Here is a 17,709-nt window from a genome sequence, read left to right on the forward strand (position 1 = left end):
ACACACACACACACACACACACACACACACACACACACACACACTCACTCAGTCACCCCTCCCTCCCCCACTCCCAGCCCTCTGGTATCTTCCCCACCTCCCTCACTGTCAGAAACCATCCCCATAAACTCTACCAGGCACTGAACTTGCTTCTCACCACCTGCAGCCAACTCTATTCTGGGCACCCAGGGGGCGGGACCAGCTCCTACCCGCCTGATGCCCTTTCTGGTTAAGTCTCTCTTCCACCCTTCTCACCCTCTCCCACAACTAACCAGATAAATATATTTTGTGGGGCTTGTGTGCTTAACCAGACAAGGTGGGAGGACCATTGGTTTCTAAGCAAAAGCAGGAGCCTGAAATGTCTGCATTTGTAACAACCTGAGGCTACAGCTGGGACAGAGGCCAGTCCTTCCAGCCCCACCTGGTCAGGAACTAACTCCTCAGTCTTTCTGCCTCACCGCTGCCTTCCCAGCACCCCACCCATGCCCGCAGGGCTGCCCCAGAGGAGCAGGCTCATTATTCTAGAAATTCAGCTTCTTGGGCTGGCCGCCTCATGCCTGGGGCACACCAGTGACAGGATCTTAGAAGGGAAGGCTGACCCAACCCCCCACTCCCACCCCGGCATTCCTCTCGTCCCTCCCTCACTGGGCACACTGCCTGGGCGCCACCCACGCTTACATATCTGAGGAAGAGGTGAAGCTCTCGGTGATCCTGAGGATTAATGGTGGCCTCAAAAAGGGGCAGGAAGATGTTCTCCAGCATCTTCCCAAAGCTTGGCAGCAGCTTCTTTGACCTAAATATGTCACTGGGGGAAAGCGGAGACTTGCTGATCAAGGTGGACCCAACAGCCCCCTTGGCCCATCAGAGACCAGCCTCCCCAGTCCCATCCCTCAGGCAGCACAGATCCCCATTTAAACACCCAGGGTAGACTCAGAGGTAGGGCTCCAATACAGATCCTCCCCTCCTCGCCAAGTTCTGCAACACTAGGCATTGGAGGCACACTCAACACCTACCGATACCCATCAGAGAGCTTTCTCCAGCTAGAGGCCAATCTGGGAGTGGGGCGCTGGGATTCAGGCTGATCCAACTCTCTCCCCTCAGCTCAGTTCCCCTAAACCACGTGTCCCAGGCCCATCCAGGGGCCACATTGGCCAGACTGGAGAGGACAGTGGTGGTCTGAGTCATATCCAGGAAGAGGGCCAGCAGTGTAGGCCGCCCCCCCGACATCAGGTCATTCAGACCCTGGGCCTCACCCAAAAGGATAGCCCATCCTCAAACCACAGTGACAAGAAGATGGGCAGTAGTTCCTACCAGGCCTCTGCACATGTATGTTCTTCAAAGAACAGAGTTGAAGTGTCACAAGGACGTCTTTGCCAACCACCCCGCCCTGTAGGAAAATCCCTGGGGCAGAGAGGCCTAGGCTAGCACTGGAACAGGCCCTGTCCCTCAGCAGCACAGACTCAGCAGCTCCTGTGGGACAGGTTGGCGACCCCAGAGGACACAGGTAGACAGCAGCTGCCTCACTTACTAGATCCGGGGCACCTGGATGATCCAGCGCATGTTGGGTGAGTAGACTTTGTGCTGGATGAACCAGCGGGCCAGGTTGGACCACTCCTCAGGACTGCAGCCGTAGATGGAGAGCCGTGGCTCTGAGTACTGGTACTTGCTCTCCTCCAGCTCCTGGGCCACCTCCTGGCACCAAGAAGAGCTCAGATCAGCCCAGAGCACCCCAACTGCTAGATCCTGCAGCTCCCTCAGCCACCTGCTCCTGGGCTCAGAAGGCCTGATCTACATCCCCTTGCTGCCACGTCAGCACTAATTCCACCTTCCTAGGGGAGAAGGCCTTGGACCTGCACAGTCACACACATGACCAGGCCAGACAGCAGAAGCATCTCCAAATGGGGCTAACCTATACCCAGTGCAGGCTGCAAACACACAGAGCAGCAAGCCTGGATGCCAAGAGTTGGGCCAGTGGTGGACACCCTCCCCCTCCTCTCGCCTGCAGTCAGCACAGTCCACACACAGCACAGCCTGCGCACTCGGGAGTCAGCGGCCAGGGCCACAGCACTTGGCACCCAGGCACCTGCACCTCGCCTGAGCTGGATGGTGGATGGATGGGGATTCACGAAGGGGAAGAGGACAGGAGGCCCTGCGGGGTCCCCACCCCACGAATGCAGATGCTGTCAGGAATCCGAGGAGGGCTTGGAGAGGTCCAAGACTCACCCACCTTGACCATCCGAGCAAAGTACTCTCCTCCCAGGTAGTTTTCAGTTTTCAAATACAGGTCTCGGAGCTCACTGGCCCCCACAGGGTTGTATTTGGAGTTGAACTTGTCAAAGCGGTGGAACGTCTGCCGGCCCTGGGGAGAAGGGACACCAGCCAGATCACCATGCTGTTCTGCAGCCACCACACACATGACCCCTCCAGGCCTTTACAAGGTGGCCTCTGTGAGCCACACTGAAAGATACCTTCTGTGTCAGTTCTTGCACGAAAACCTGGAAAGTCCCAGGGCCAGGATCATGCATCCTCACTCAGCCAGCGCTGGGGTCCTTTTGCGAGGCCCTCTGTAAAGGAGGATCAAGGGCCTCATGCCTCCAGGAGCAGGGCTGGCTGAGTGAGCCGAAAATACTGAACCATCAGTAATAATGTGTGTCCTATTACCGTTTAGACGTCATAAGGCACTTTTCTCCACATTGCCTCATTCAGTGTCGGGTTTAAGATTTTTTTATTGTGGTGAAATGTACATAACACAAAATTTACCTTCTTAACCACTTTTAAGTATACAGTTCAGTGGTATAAAATACATTCACGTTGCCATGCAACTATCACCACCATCCATCCCCATAACTCTTTTCATCTTGTAAAACTGAAACTCTGTACCCACTAAACAATAGCTCCCCCAGACCCTGGTAACCACCATTCTCTTTTCTGTCTCTGAGTTTGCCTATTCTAGATGCCTCATACAAGTGGATTCATACAGTATTTGTCCTTTTGTGTCTGGCTTCTTGGACTTATCATAATGTGTTCAAGCTTCATCCATGGATGTAGCAGATATCAGTACTTTATTCCTTTTTAGGACTGAATAATATTCCAGTGTGTGTGTGCATTTTATGTATCCATTCATCTGTTGATGGACACTTGGTTTGCTTCCACTTTTTGGCCACTGTGAATAATGCTGCTATAAGCATTAACGTGCAAGTAACAGTTTTAGTCCCTGCTTTCAGTTCTTTTGGGTACATACCTAGGAGTGGAATGGCTAGAATGTATGGTAATTCTATATTTAACTTTCTGAGGAACTGCCATACTGTTTTCTATAGCAGCTGCAACATCAGGTAGTATTTTAATAACTTCGTAATGTCAATAAGGCACGTGGTAGTCACCATTTTATAAGCAAGGAAATAAAAGCTTAAATGAGTTGCTTAAGGGCACACAACTCCTAAGTGGAATTAGAACAGGGACCTCTCTGACCAAGTCACACACTCTTTTCCCCTGTCCCAGGGCTGCTCCCAGCCCTGTTACTCTCTGAGGACAAACTACCTCTCACAGTCCCCATGAGACAGGCTGGGACCTGGGACTCCTTGCTGCAGTGCTACAGTACTTGCACCTGGACAAACGTCTCCTCAAGCAGCAAAATGCAAAGAAACTATATGGGACTAAAAATAACTGTGTGCATGCACAGTTGGGGCAAATTATGGACAAAAGATACAAAGAGACCAAAAAACCCAACTGCCACTTCTGAAGAGCCTGGAGCAAAAACAGGGTGTTGGAAGCAAAAGCAGGGTACTGAGCATGCCCCCTGCACTCAACACCACCAGAGGGGTGGGCAAACCACCCAAGCCACCACTCCCGCCCGACCCCGGGACACATCCCTACCCTTACCCCATATAAGGTACAAGCTCACTCCCCACTCAGGGAGGGAGCACGCAAGGGAAGCTGTTTGTTCTCGCTCCCCCCTGCTGCAGCAGGGTCCCCAATAAAGCCTTGCCTAAATTTCTTGTCTAGCCTCTAGTCAATTTCTATTGATCAGAAAGGCCAAGAACCCTGTTCCGTATCATCCACGGCTAGAAGAAAAAGAGATGCCTACATGGCCAGCCTCTCTCCAAGCCCAATCCTGGCTCCTTTCCAGGGGGCTGAGTCCCCTGCCAGGACTGCACGAGGCCCTTTGGCCGAGCTCACTCACCGCATGGACATCCAGCGAGTCCACAGTGAGGTCGTACGGGTCCATGTGCAGGCTGTCGAACACCTGCCGCAGGGTGATCTTCCGGCCCCGCTTCTCGGCAACTGTCCTGTCGGGCTCCGTCTGGTACGTATGCTTGATAAAGCGCAGCAGGTGCTTCTGGTTCATGCAGGCAGCCGCGTGGATGTGCGTGTCCACCTGCAACACAGTGGCCCCCAGCACGTGAGCTGGGCCACCTCCCCCCAGCAACAGGAGCCAGGACATCCAGGCTTCGGTGTGGAGCGCAGAGCCTCAGCACCTGCACTGACGCCAGATCCCCCGCCCCATTTCTCCGTAGACTTTGGAACTGGTCTTCCTCCGTCTAGCCTTGCTGCCCAGTCCCCCTCCTTACAGCATCAAGAGATCTTTTTTAAATGTAGGTCAGATCCAGCCACTATCCCTGTTAACAAATCATCAGTGCCCCCAAGTGTTCAAGATAAAGCCCAAGCTCCTTAGCCTGAGATTCAAGGCTTACTTCAAGCCTTCAGTCTCACCTTGCCACTGCCCTGCTTTCTGCTCCAGCCAGGACACCCCCACTTACAGGTGCCCGAGGTGCCATACTATTCGACACCACGTGTCCTCAGCCTGGCATGCCTTCCCTCCTCCCCACCGATCCATCCACCAGGAAATTTCCCACGACTTCCTCCACGTGGCAGCCTGTCCTGATCCCCCAAGCACAACGGATCATTTTTTCCCTTGCCCAACCTGGGACTCTAGCACAGACACTCCCATCACTGTTTATGTCCTCTAATCTGATCTAATGATTTTCTGTCTACTTCATCACTAGACTGGGAGCTCAGTCCTCAAGGACAGGGACCATGTCTGATGCATCTAAGCCTCCAGCGCCTACCCCAGAGCCTGGTATGACGTTGAATCAATGGATGGATGAATGGACCAATGAACAGGTGTGGGAGGTTCCAATCGTTTCAATGATATCCACAACCTCATAGAAACCTGAGGACCCACCTAATGCCCCACAAAATCCCACACTTGCCATTGACCTCTCTGGAACCCTCAGAGCATTCCTCTCAGCCACTAGCCCTAAAGAAACGGAGCCCTGGCTAAGCTGAGGGATGGCCTGAAGTCACAGTGAACATCCTGACCCCCTTCCATGAGCCCAAGGGGCCTGAGGGAGGTACCCCCAGGAGGGTGGCAGCAGCCTCACTGACCAGGGTGCTGCCAGCTGCCAGCCCACACTCTGCAGTCCCTGCTGCAGCTGACTGGGCGCTCTGCCAGGGCTGGGGTGAGGAGGCGGCTGACCTCAGGCCAAAGAATGCTGTTCACAGCTGGCCAGGCATCTCCAAGTCATGCCAAACCAGACATCCGATCCATTGAACCTCTGTGAGCTTTTTAATCAGCCAGCCCATATCACTGACCAACATCACTCACTCGTCAGAGCCCTTCCTGCCCTTAATCCTGCCACTCCTACCAGAAAGACAGACCACTAGGCATCAGAGAAAAGAAGCACCAAAAGTTAAAACGTCATCCAAAGCGCAGTACACAGGCTCAGACACAACACGGATGGGCTGGGCTCATGTGGGACACACAAGCGGAGGTCAGCTGGAGTAATCTCATCTGGACACAGCTGGGCTCAACTACCTCAGCATGACTTAGCACATTCTGGGCTTTCTTGCTGTCCTCTAGCATAGCAATGACACACTGCAGGGGGTGCAGCCTGTCCTCATCCCCGGGAGTCACTAGATGAGGAAGGAAAACAACTGGATAATCCAGGAAACATCTGATCCAAACTTCAAAATTACCAAGGTGATTATTTTAGGAACAAGTAAAAGAGCCTGTCTTTGGAGGTCAGCATTTTCAACTCACCAGAAGACCCAAGAGCATTCCTTGCTTTCATCTAAGACCTGGGTCTAAACAAACAGTAGAGTTTCTAAACAGGGCTGGCCAATACCCGGCCCCTAAGCCAACACTGACTATTTCCACCCCTGTGGCAAACATCGGTAATCAATTACAGCACTCTTCACTAAGCTTCGGGAGTAGCCTCAGGTAGCCGCTCCCAGGTGGTCAAGTTTGGCACAGAAGACGAAACCTATCTGCTATCCCTGATATGACATTTAAACCGAAGTGGGTAAGGCCTAATCTTACCCAACTCCCAAGCAGCGAACACATTCAGCTCTGAGCAGAAAACAGTCATCTCAGTTACACAGTCCTGCTGGTTTGGCCTCATGGTGCCATAACCCATGACCTGATGTGATGTTGCAGGTAATTTCACAAGTACCGCCCACACTGACCCACAGCCAGGCACAGCTCCTGCCTCAGAGCAGGACCCTGGCCTGCCCCCGTGACACTGACAGCCACTTGGAAGTATGGAGGCCACCTCCCAGCCCATCCTGAACTTCAGAAAGTCAGCTCTCCTCCCCTAGCACAGGCTTCCAGGGTAAGATGAAGCAGCCAGCACTCAGGAGGTAGGGAGGGGCAGGCACAGCCTGACCTGGATGTGCGTTTATGGATAGCTGTGGTGCCAGAGAACAGCCCACTGTGTCAGAGCACGGGGCTCAAGGCCACCTCTGTCCAGAGAGCACATGAACCCCCAGACTGACAGGGAACGCGAGGATGGGCTCTGGTATGTAACCACAACCCCTTCGCCCCCTGCCCCCTAGGACTCTCGCCCTCATGGTGGCCAGAGAGCGCAAACACCCACTGGGGCCCCGCCTTAGAAGCAGACAGTGTCGGAGCCAGTGCAGTCAGGCGCAGGCAGCAGGAAGCAGTCAGGCCCGGAGCGCGCACGTGGGCAGAGGGCAGGGCTGCGCAGGGCTGGGCAAGGAGTTTTCTTGGACACCCATCTGGGCGTTGTAGGGTTCCTTCAGGCAGGGCAGAGAGGAGCTGACCTAATGACTGAGGCACCCAGCTGTCTGAGCACCTGAGGATCACAGAGAAGAAACAGATGGTGCTTGAAGGTGAATATGCCACGGAGGTGGTGTCTAACACACATCCTTTCACCTCTGCCTGGAAATCCCCGAGACTCTTCTATGAGCCTCAGAGCCCAGGAGCAGAAGCCTAACTTGCACTCTGGAGGCTCTTGATCCCATCCAAGTGGGATGCAGCTTAGCAGAGGTGATCTCGGGGCCTCGCTGGAGAAGGCTGTCCACGTAGTACTGCTGAGTGCTCCCAGGCAGGGGGTCAGGGAGGCCTGAGCTGGGCTCCCCAGAGGAGACACAACCTCCTCTGGCCTACCCTCCCATGTCAAAGCTGACCCCAGGGAGAGGGTGGCACTGGGACAGAGGCCCCTGTGGCCATGACAACCCTGCCGTGACTCAGTTCAGATGTGGCCACCCCTCCTCCAGGCATAGCCTTACCCCACCCTTCTCCCGGAGCTTCTGTCCCAGAGCAGCGCCACACCCCCGCCCACCTCCCTGCTGCCTCTGACAAACCTGTGGGCCCTTGCGTGATCCAGAACCTCACCCACACCTGCAGGCTCACTCCCCACAGCCCGCCACGATCCTCTGCCCCCACCCGAGCTCCAGCCACACTGCACCCCTTGCAGCTGTGCCAGCACCCTCACGCTCCCTCCTGTCTCAGGCCACTCTCCCCCTGCTGCTGCTTGTAGCCACAGCTCCCTCTACCTGCTGTGCCATCACTTCCACCCCCTGCCCAGCCCTCTGCCTGGCAAACTCCTACTCAAAGTCACCTCAGTCCTGGCCTCTCCCTGAAAGACACCCCGGTCACACACCTATCACACTAACAGTAACAGGCTGGGAACTGCTTGTGGACAGGAAGTGACTCTCATTAGGCATCAAAGGCCCCACGCTTGGCACTGATCTCATGCTCGCTGTATATTAATCACACGGAATAAAATGGCAAAGCGGAAGTCCGTGATCATTTAACCTGCACGTCGGCCCCGACTGCGGCCCCTGCAGGCTGCGGGCCCTGTGCTCTCCACTCTAGGGGAAGGCCAGAGAGGGGGGCACATCGGATGCTCTTCCTTAAATACACCCCATCCAGAACGAAGCAGGGCCACAAACTCCCAAGTCCAAAGAGGTCTTAATAGCTTTTCTTGATCCATGATAAATTTAATACATTCTCTACTGTAAAAGTAGGCTGGTCTCCACTCTTATAACCACTTAATAGGCCATGCCCTATTTCTCAAGGAGGAGGGCACGTTCCAACAGATACACAACATGGACAAAGGTTTCCACCATGTCATACCAAGTACCACCTGAGGCGTGGCCTGCCGCACGGAAGGCAACTGGCCAGTCTTCCCTCTGTACATAGGAAGGCTACGCAGGGGGCCAAGCCCGACGGGCTAGGGCACCGGCTCTGAACACCGGCCGGCTAACGCACCTTTCTCACGTTATAGAAGTCTCGGTGAGGGTTGCTCTTCAACTCTTTGAACTCGGCCATTTCATTTAGCATCTCGTGAAGGCTGAACTTGGATTCCAGAAAGTTCAGTCGCCGGTGACAATACGTTTTCCTGCAGATTGGGAAGGGGGAGAAACCACAGTTGAGGAGAAGGCACAGCAAGCTCTCCAGTTTGGAGACCTCCAGTGTCTGCGGGGACCGACCCCTGGGCGGAAGGTCAGGACGGAGCAGGGAGGGGTACGGAGGGGCCCGCTTTCTGCAGACCCAGCTGAAGTGTGGAACCACAGCCATGTGAGTCGATGGGGGCAGTAGAGAGCTGACTGCAACCCCACACAGGTTCCTTAACTTCTAGCCTTACGGGCTTAGGCAATTCATCCCAAGCTGCTGTCTCTCATGAACAGATATGGAGCCAGCAATGCCCAAGACTGAAACAAGGGTTAAACTGGCTTATGTGTGTGAAGGGCCCAACTCAGCTGAGTGGACACTCAAGGAAGATCTCCCTCCTTCAGCTCTTCCGTCTTTCCTTCCTCCCATCTATCCTCAGCCACCTTTTACTCCTTGAAAAGAGTTTCACCTCTGCCCAAAAGATTGATAATACAGTCAAACCCTAAGGCGTGACCTGCCCACCTTGGCTGCAGAGAACCACCCTGTGACCAAATGACATCCACCAAACCCTGAGACCTGAAGACTTCTCAACTCTGAGGCTTCAGGATGAGGGGAGGATGTTCTGCATCATGGGCAGACTAGAAATGTAGGGGTGTTGTTACCATCTCTGCAAGGACTGATGTCCCCACCGGCTGGCAAGGCCACTGCAGGTGGGAGCACCCACTATTCTCAGCCAACTGCCAGGTGCCTGTGTCCTCAGCCACGCGGAGCCTTCAATCACAAGCCAGGCCACCCTGCTTCCCTGTGGCCCCCAAACACACACAGCTCCTTTGGCGCCCCGTCACTGGGACGTGCATGAAGAGCAGCTGCCGGCCCCGCACCAGCACCAACTGGATGAGCCCCAGAGCCAAGCACGGGAGAGTCTGGGTCGGACGGGATTCCCAAGGCCATATCACCCAGTCCCTTCCCCAGCGGGACTCGCCCTGACAGCCTCCCGGGCAGGACAGCCACTGCTCACACACGTGGGGAGCAGTCCCATCCCCAAGGCTTCCCCTCAAAGCTCCTGCTCTCCTTGGCTGAGGCAAGCTCCCGGGAACTACCCTTTCCCCTCCCAGCTCTTACATCTGCCCTCAGATCACCGAGGACCAAGACCCACTCTGTCCATCCCTTCGGGGCCCATCCTCCCACCTCAGACACGGCATCACCCCATTTCCAGCGAACCCCAAAAGGCAGGGCAAGAGATAAGTCCCTCAGCCGTGACCAGCTTCCTCCCCCTCCCCCGGACCCCAGTCCTGGCTTGGTATTCACAGCACAGCCGCTGTCAGAGGGGCTCAGGGCCCAGGCAGGCTGAGCCTCCACTGCTGATTCGCTTAAGTGCTCACCAAGAAGCGAGGGCCCAGGAAGACAGCTCCCTGCCAGGTTAGCTCGAGCCAAGCCTACAGGCAACACGGGGGTCGTGGCTAAGTTCCCAGGCTCCCTGCACTCTCCCCTCCAGAAACACAGAAAAGCCAACAGAGGAAGCAACAGTCTTCAACACTCCCCCACCTGCAGTAACGCCCTAGGCTGGTAACTCTCTGCAAGGCTGCCGTCCTGCCTGGGGGGAGGAGTGACCGCCATTTTAAGGTGCACAGGTGGCCAGCGGCAAGCAGATGCCCCACACCTGCGCGTGCAGAAGGGACAGGTAGTAGCAACTTTAAGAATATGCCAGCCTGTGAAGGAAGATTGTGGCAGAAACCCACAAAGCACTGGGGAAAGGGGAAACCACTCTCTTTCTGGGGGTGGTTTAGCTGAGGAGAAGCCCACAGCAAGAGGCCTCTCCCGGTCCCTTCCTACAGGATAGCACCCCTGCAAAGAGGCAGACTCGGGGGGCTTACGTGGGGCCATGGGTGATGAGAGCCAGGATGTGGCTCATGTCCACCGTGTAGGTCTCCAGGTCCGGGTAGGGCAGGCTGTGGGGCTCCTGGCACTCCAGCATCTTTGTGTTATCGTACACGTAGAGGATGCCCCCCTGCATGCGGACCAGGAAGCCCAGGTTTCGGGGAGCATCATCCAGGCAGTAAGGGTCTTCCTGGGGCAGTGGGGGAGGGTGGAAGTCTGCAAAACAGGATTGAGTGACGGCCAAGTGCCCTTCACCTCAGGAGCTCACAGGGCTCAAAAGTCACATTCCGGGCTTCCCTGGTGGTGCAGTGGTTGAGAGTCCGCCTGCCGATGCAGGGGACACGGGGTCGTGCCCCGGTCCGGGAAGATCCCACATGCTGCGGAGCGGCTGGGCCCGTGAGCCATGGCCGCTAAGCCTGCGCGTCCAGAGCCTGTGCTCCGCAACGGGAGAGGCCACAACAGTGAGAGGCCCGCGTAACGCAATAAAAAAAAAAAAAAAGTCACGTTCCCACCGAGGCCTGCCCTGGTTGTCTGATCTAAAACCTAACCACTCCCACTGCCCCCGACATCTCATATCCCCTTCCCTGCTTTATTTTGTCTCCTCAGCACTTGCCACTATGTAAAATAATTTCTCTTCTTTATCTTGGGTAGTATATGTTCATTTTGTTCACTGCTGTGAACCCATTCCCTAGAACGGGCCCTGGCACACGGCTGGCCCTTTACTGTTTTAACTGAAATGAGCTTCAGCTTCCTGGGTACTTCAAGGACACGAGGCTTATGAAAAAGGGCAGCTGTGTCTTCTCCTAATAAGAGAACAGACAGAACCTGGCACTGCCCCGGTGGGAATAACTGTTCCTGCCCTTCCACATCTTCCTGAGCCCAGGGAGGCTAAGGGGCTAGATGGAGAAGCCATCCCCTCCACAAATAAGCACAGAATAGGGAACGCGTCCCCCCCAGAGACAGAGCTGTCTGTCCCTACAGCTGCGGGCTGTTAGCCCACAGGAGCCAGAAAATGCCTCTATTGGCTATTTTCCAGCTACGACTTGGAGCAAACGACTTTACCTCCCGAACCTGTCTGCTCACCTGAGGATGACACCCTGCCTTAATGGGCTGTTGTGAGGGCTGCACTAGCAGGTAGAGGAAGATGCTTTCTAAACAGTAATACATCGTAGGGCATTATTCTCATTACTCTCATAGTGGGTCTTCCTGGCTCTCGATAAGCTCTGTTCTGGCCAAGGAACAGGTTATGCTGAGCAGGAGTACAACTGGGGGCTTCAGCTCTGCACATCAGCCAACCCCGCACAGCGTCCAGCGGCCTGGCTGCCACCCCAGGCAGGAGGAAACCCTAGAATCTTCATCAATGGAAGGAACGAAGGCGGAGTAGCTGCCTGGGTGACCCCCATCAGTGCTCGGAACAGACTGCCCTAGAGCAGATGTGAGGCATCACAGGGGCTGAAGCAGCACGGGGGTGGGGAACTGATGCCCCACACACACACTTCAGGCATGGCCACAGGCCAGCTCAGGAGTCCCTGATGTGTGCCAGTGCCTGTGAGACACACGCAGTCCAGAGGCCTGGGGGGACCACTGCCTCCACGTCACCACACTCACACCCGGGCCCCCGGGGACTCTGTTCTGTATAAAGTACACCTTCGACAGTCATTCCTGCCTGCGCTTGCCAACACTGGAGCGGGTGGGATCAACTTCCCTCAGACAGACAGGGAAACGGGTTTTGGAGGGCTGAGACTGACCCAGGGCCCCAGGTAGTAACAGATGCCCAAAGTCGAGGTCTCAGAGCTTCAAGGAAAGCAAGAGACAGGAGACATCTTGGCACCAACTCCCCGCCGAGGGGGCAGCCAGGGTCCTGGGTGCTGGCACAGACCACCAGGCCCTCATCCGATCCCCCACCACCAACTTTCAAGATCGAGGTTTCCTGTTGTCTTCATTCATATTAGTTAACTTACAGCCTCTACTGCTCCTGGGTCTTTCACAGGCCAAACAGACTCCACCAGAAACCATCCTGCCTTCTCTGATCCCTCCTTCCCCAAACTCCACAGCATCAACGTAACTCCTATTTACCAATCACTCCCCAGATGCCAGAACTGCACCAACCACTTCACGTGCATTCTCTCGTTTCATCCTCACAACTGGCCCAAGGGATAGATATTATTAGTATTCCCACTTTACAGACTGAGAAACTGAGGTTTGGAGAAATACCTTCCTTGCCCAAGACAGTGGTGGAGCTTACATCAGAATGCAGGTATGTTGGACTCCAGAGCCAACTTCCCTGCCCTGGGAACACACCCTCTCTACTTACCCACACGCCACCCACCTCACCACCAATTTGGCATTTACTGTCTGATTGTGTTTAAATATCCAGCATGAGGCTGCCTGTCTCCCTGGAGGACCCCCAAGATCAGGGACTGTCTTTCACCCCCTCCCCTGCCTTGTCTCTCTCAACTTGTACAGCTCAACCAAGGGCAAGGCACACAGTGCACGTGGAATCAATCCTTGGGGAAACCAGCAAAAAAAATCAGTGTAGGAGAAGCCAACACCAGGGCTCTGCCCTTAAAACACCATCTGGGGGAGATACATCCAACCAGTAAAACCTCCTCACCAACCCTCGGGCCATGCCCTGCTTGAAAGCCCACCTGCAGCCACAGCGCCGTACCTGGGAGGCCCTCTTCCAGAGGTGCAGCGTCTGCCCGCCAGTGACCCAGGTACTGGGCCGTGGTGCGTGGGAAGCGGTGGTAGGCGAGCCGGGCATACTTCTCCCGGATCACCAGGGCCTTGGCCAGGCTCTTGGCGGCCTGTTCATAGTCCTCCACGGTGATCTGCAGAAAAAGGTTCACACAGCAGGCCTGAGACCACTGACCTAGCAAGACCTGCCACAAGGTTAGCCCTTGACTCGCAGCAGGCAACTTGGGTTTGGGGAGCATTCCCACCACTGTGGGCCCAGTGGTTCCCTGTGCTTGAACGGTTTGTACAAATACCATAGTTAATGCCGGACACCCAAGTTCCTTCTGGGAGTCTGGAACTGAGGGATGTGCTCTGCAGATGTGTGGCCAGCCCCAGTGAAAACCGTAGCTGCTGAGTCTCTAACGAGCTTCCATGGTAGATGACACTTCACACATGCTGTCACAATTCAATGCTGAATGGATTAAGAGCGTTCTGGTGACTCCACTGGGTGGGGTTGCTGGGAAGCTTGCTGCTGACCTCTTCCAGACTCTGCCTCACGTACCTCTTCCCTTTGCTGACTTTGCTCTGCAGCCTTTCCCTGTAATAAATCCTAGTCCTAAGTACAGCTCTCTGCGCCGAGTCCTAGGAGTCCTCCCGGCAAATCACTGAACCCAGCAGGGGTCTTGGGGTCCCCTAACACAGGAGGAGATTTGGGGCTGCTGGAGAGAGGCAGGTACCCCAGCCTGCACACTGCAGGCCAGCCTCAGTGCAGCTGATTAAACCACAAGCCAGCTGCTGCTGCCCCTGGCCCAAGAAGAGGCACAGCCTGGACCGTATCCCTGATCAGGGTTAGCATCATTTTCAGTTGAGAAAATACATGGTTTCTTCGTAGGTAAAGATAAAAACTTCTGTGTGCTCAGTCTGCTGCTCTGCCAACCCCAGGCTTCTGATTCCTCTGGTAATCACCCCCATTCACCCCGTCAACAAGCACTTGTGTGTTATGGGACAGACCCTTTTCGTAGATTTCATTTTGGTCCTCACTGCAACCCATTTTACAACTGGGGAAACAGAGACCCAGAGAGGATAAGTCACAGGAAGTCACGAAAACTTCAGACCCTGATCTGACTGAGTCCCAAAGCCCAAGTATGCTCTGCTTTCCCAGAGCTGCCTCACGCTCAGAGATAAATGAGATAAATTCCCACCTTCCAGTGGGCTCGTTAATCTTTGTCTCTTGGGAAGGACAGGTGTGGAAGAAATCTGAACGTGCTGGGGGAGACAGTCATTCATAAGAGGGGATATGAGATGCAGCAGAGGGAGGTACAAGAGGGAGCACAGAGCCGGAAGGCTGGGGCCTGGACCGTGACCCCTCTGCTTTAGTAAAAAAAAAAAATCATTTTTAGTTTTGAAATGTTGTAAACCTACAGACAAGCACTGAAGATAACATGACAGACGCCCATGTATCTACCTTCCAGAGCTAACAATTTTAATATTTTTTATTGTTGTTTCAGATGTCTTATATGTTTACATAAATAAATCATCTCAGATAACAGCTAAAACTCTGCCCTCCTCCACCCACTCCATCCTCAGAGGAAGGAAGTTGGTATACATCTTTCCCATGCACGTTTTTATACTTTTACTTTTTTTTTTTTTTCCTTGCTTCTTGTTAAGGAAGGAGCTTCTCCTTTCCTGACTCCAGGTGTCCCCATGAGGGGGTGTTAATTCCATTTTACACTTTCTGATGGCTTAGGAGAGCAACAGGAATAGGTGAGCGGACAACACTGTAGACACAAATATGTCCCTGCCAACAATAAAGCCAAATACTCTGTCTGCAGGACTGAGGGACTCAGCAGGGCAAGGGGCTCAGGCCACAGCTGGAGGTATCAGAGACGTGCTCAGAGTCCCAGCAGACCAGCCAACCTGTAAGCACTGCAGGCCTCATGGCTGGCGGCTGACCCACTGGGGGCCAAGGCGACCTGCAAGGTCAGCCTACCTCTCATAGACTGGTGGCTCTCTAGGGACCACTCACCAGTTCAGGGGCTCGATGCCCTAAAATGTGCCAAGCAGGAGACTGACTGAAAGGAGCTAGTTAATGCACCAGGCCAACGCCCTCCCCCTCTTCAGCTGGCTGTCAACCCACCTCTAGTCTCCCCTTCCACTGTTCTGCCCACATGCCAGAGGCTGGGTGGACACCACGGACTCCTGGTCAGGATGCTGTATCTCCAGACAAGGCCTGTGTTTCCAATCCAACCAAAATTCCCATGCATAGAAAGGAATTTAAATAAAGTATGGTTCATCCACACAGTGGAATACTATGCAGTTGTAAAAAAGAAACAACAAGGAAGTTCTTGATGTATTGATATGGCATTATCTCCAAGATGCACTGTTAGATGAAAAACCCAGGCTCAGTATAATGTATAGTAACTGCCATTTGTGTAAAAGTAAATAAATCAACTACATGGGCATAGTAAACTGTAGGTACACAGGCCATCTATGTGAGAACACACCAGAAACCAAAACCAAGGATTGCCTCTGAGGAGGGGAATCGTGTGGCTAGAGGACTGATATAATTTTTGTACCTTTTAAATTTTAAGCCAAATGCAAGGATTTTCTATTGCTCAAAACAAATTTTTTTAAGCTAGAAGAAAATGTATAGAAGAGTAATAAGTCACTTTGCTTTCTCAGATACACTATATATTCTAAAACCACTGTTAAAAAAGAAGAGAGACAGAATAACAAGGCCAACTGAGGGTAGCAGGTTGAGGGCCAGGGAGATGGAACCAAACCTGGCACTAAGTGATACTTCTCTTCAAGAAACAAGCAATAAAAATGCATCATCCAACCAGGTGAAAGGAGCACATTTTCAGTGACTGAGTTAACCGACTTGGTGCAAACCAAGCTTGTTCGCTTTCTTGTCAAGACCTGCTTGTCCTGCTTGGCTGGTCTAGCCTGTATGTAAGGACATCAGTCCAAGCACAGAGGAGGAGCTGAATCGGCAATAACTGATTTCGCACAAACCAATCAACACCAGGACTTAATCCATTCAAGATCTGGGAACACTAAAGAGCCCAAGCTGGAACCGTCCCCCACGGGCTACAGGGACAGAGAGCAGTGTTTCTGGGCCCAGAGCACATATGGAACCTACGGGCCACACGGTATACCAACCTGCAGCCCTAGGCCCTCCTCACAGGGAGAGCAGCGCCCTAGACACACACCCGCTACCTCGCCTAGAACCCTCCTTCTCTCCAGGCTCCTGTGCCTCCTGCCTGCCACCTCCAGACACCCACAGACCAGGCCAGGCTTCAGGGCTGGGCGTGACCCCACGGGACCCCAGCTTTGGCACATACAACCCTCACAGAGCCCCTGCAGAGACGCCTTACCCCAGCACAGTAGTCTCCGCTGATGGTGACCCGCTGGAACTCAGGCATGGCATAGGGCGCGGGTGCGGGCTGGGGAGGGGCTCCGGGGAGCACAGGAGCTGCGGCAGACACGGCTGGGCAGGCTGTCGGGGGGCCCTTCCAATCTTGCTGCGTCGGCATTTGCAGAGACAGGGACTGGGACCGAATCATCTTAAAACTTTTCTTTCTAAAAGTCGAGGACAAGGAAAAATGAACGAAAGCAGCGAACTGGGGCGAGTGATGAAGAGTCTCTGTTACGGACATGGCAGGAGGATTTGGCTCTGATTCATCAGCAGTGCTGGTCCTACCGTGAAGAAGTTTCTAATCGTTCATGCCGTCCTCTCACACTCGTCTCTCTGCATGCAATATCCCAGACACCCCTCCCTGCGGCCACTAAGAACTGCTGTGGCCTGCGTTTGCAGGGTGCGTGGAACATGCAAGTAGGCAAATGTCTCAGGAGACAGAGGGCAGACCACCCTGCAGGGGTCTAACACCAAGGGCAGGTGAGGTGAGCACGATGTCGAATCAACCACCATGCTATCTTCAGATAAGCCAAACTCTGAGTCCCAGCATATGAACCGTCTCAGTCACAGTGCACTTCACAAAGTTAATAATTTGGGGCACTGGAGCCAGAAGAGATTGTGACAATCAAGCAGTCCCACCTCCTGTTTTCATAAAGGAAGAGTCAGGGGACCAGAGATGGGAAATGGCTTATACGAAGTCACGGCAAGGTGCAGCTAGCCCTTAGCTTCCCACCTCCCTGGTACCCTGTCACCCCAGCTGCTCCTTCCTCTAGCCTGGCATGTGCCCTCCTGGCCGCTGCTGGGGGCAGGCACAGATCTGTAGCTTTGTTATGGGAAAGGGACTGATCAGCATCAATTTCAGGTCTCTCTGGACCTGTCGCCTTGGCACCAAAAGACGATTTCACAAAGTCTTGGGGAAGTAAGCACAGGGTTGGTTTAAAACGCCACAAGCTCAGCTTATTTGCTGATTTGTGAACCTTCACCTTCCTCATTAACTAATCGGTAATGTTTCGAATGACACCACCCCGAGTCCTGGGATCTCCAGGCAGTTACGCAGCAGGGAGGCGAGGCCATCAGCGCTCCCCTCTCCCACGTCTCT

At 54.1% G+C, this 17,709-nt stretch overlaps 1 protein-coding gene across 4 annotated transcripts in view; it reads right to left on the reverse strand.

Moving 5' to 3' along the window:
• Positions 1–17,709, reverse strand: part of AMPD3 (adenosine monophosphate deaminase 3) — a 40,288-nt gene that overhangs the window by 8,631 nt on the left and 13,948 nt on the right. For all 4 annotated transcript variants that reach the window (XM_024756954.1, XM_024756955.1, XM_024756953.1 and 1 more), the window contains exons 3-10: positions 16,570–16,774; positions 13,185–13,347; positions 10,513–10,732; positions 8,516–8,645; positions 4,181–4,375; positions 2,228–2,359; positions 1,529–1,692; positions 679–805 (exon numbers count right to left, since the gene is read on the reverse strand). In XM_024756954.1, coding sequence (XP_024612722.1) covers positions 679–805; positions 1,529–1,692; positions 2,228–2,359; positions 4,181–4,375; positions 8,516–8,645; positions 10,513–10,732; positions 13,185–13,347; positions 16,570–16,774 — 1,336 coding nt within the window. The remainder of the gene's footprint in view (positions 1–678; positions 806–1,528; positions 1,693–2,227; positions 2,360–4,180; positions 4,376–8,515; positions 8,646–10,512; positions 10,733–13,184; positions 13,348–16,569; positions 16,775–17,709) is intronic.

This window comes from Neophocaena asiaeorientalis, unplaced genomic scaffold, assembly GCF_003031525.2.
Source record: "Neophocaena asiaeorientalis asiaeorientalis breed wild unplaced genomic scaffold, Neophocaena_asiaeorientalis_V1.1 scaffold504, whole genome shotgun sequence".
Taxonomy (NCBI): Eukaryota; Metazoa; Chordata; class Mammalia; order Artiodactyla; family Phocoenidae; genus Neophocaena; species Neophocaena asiaeorientalis.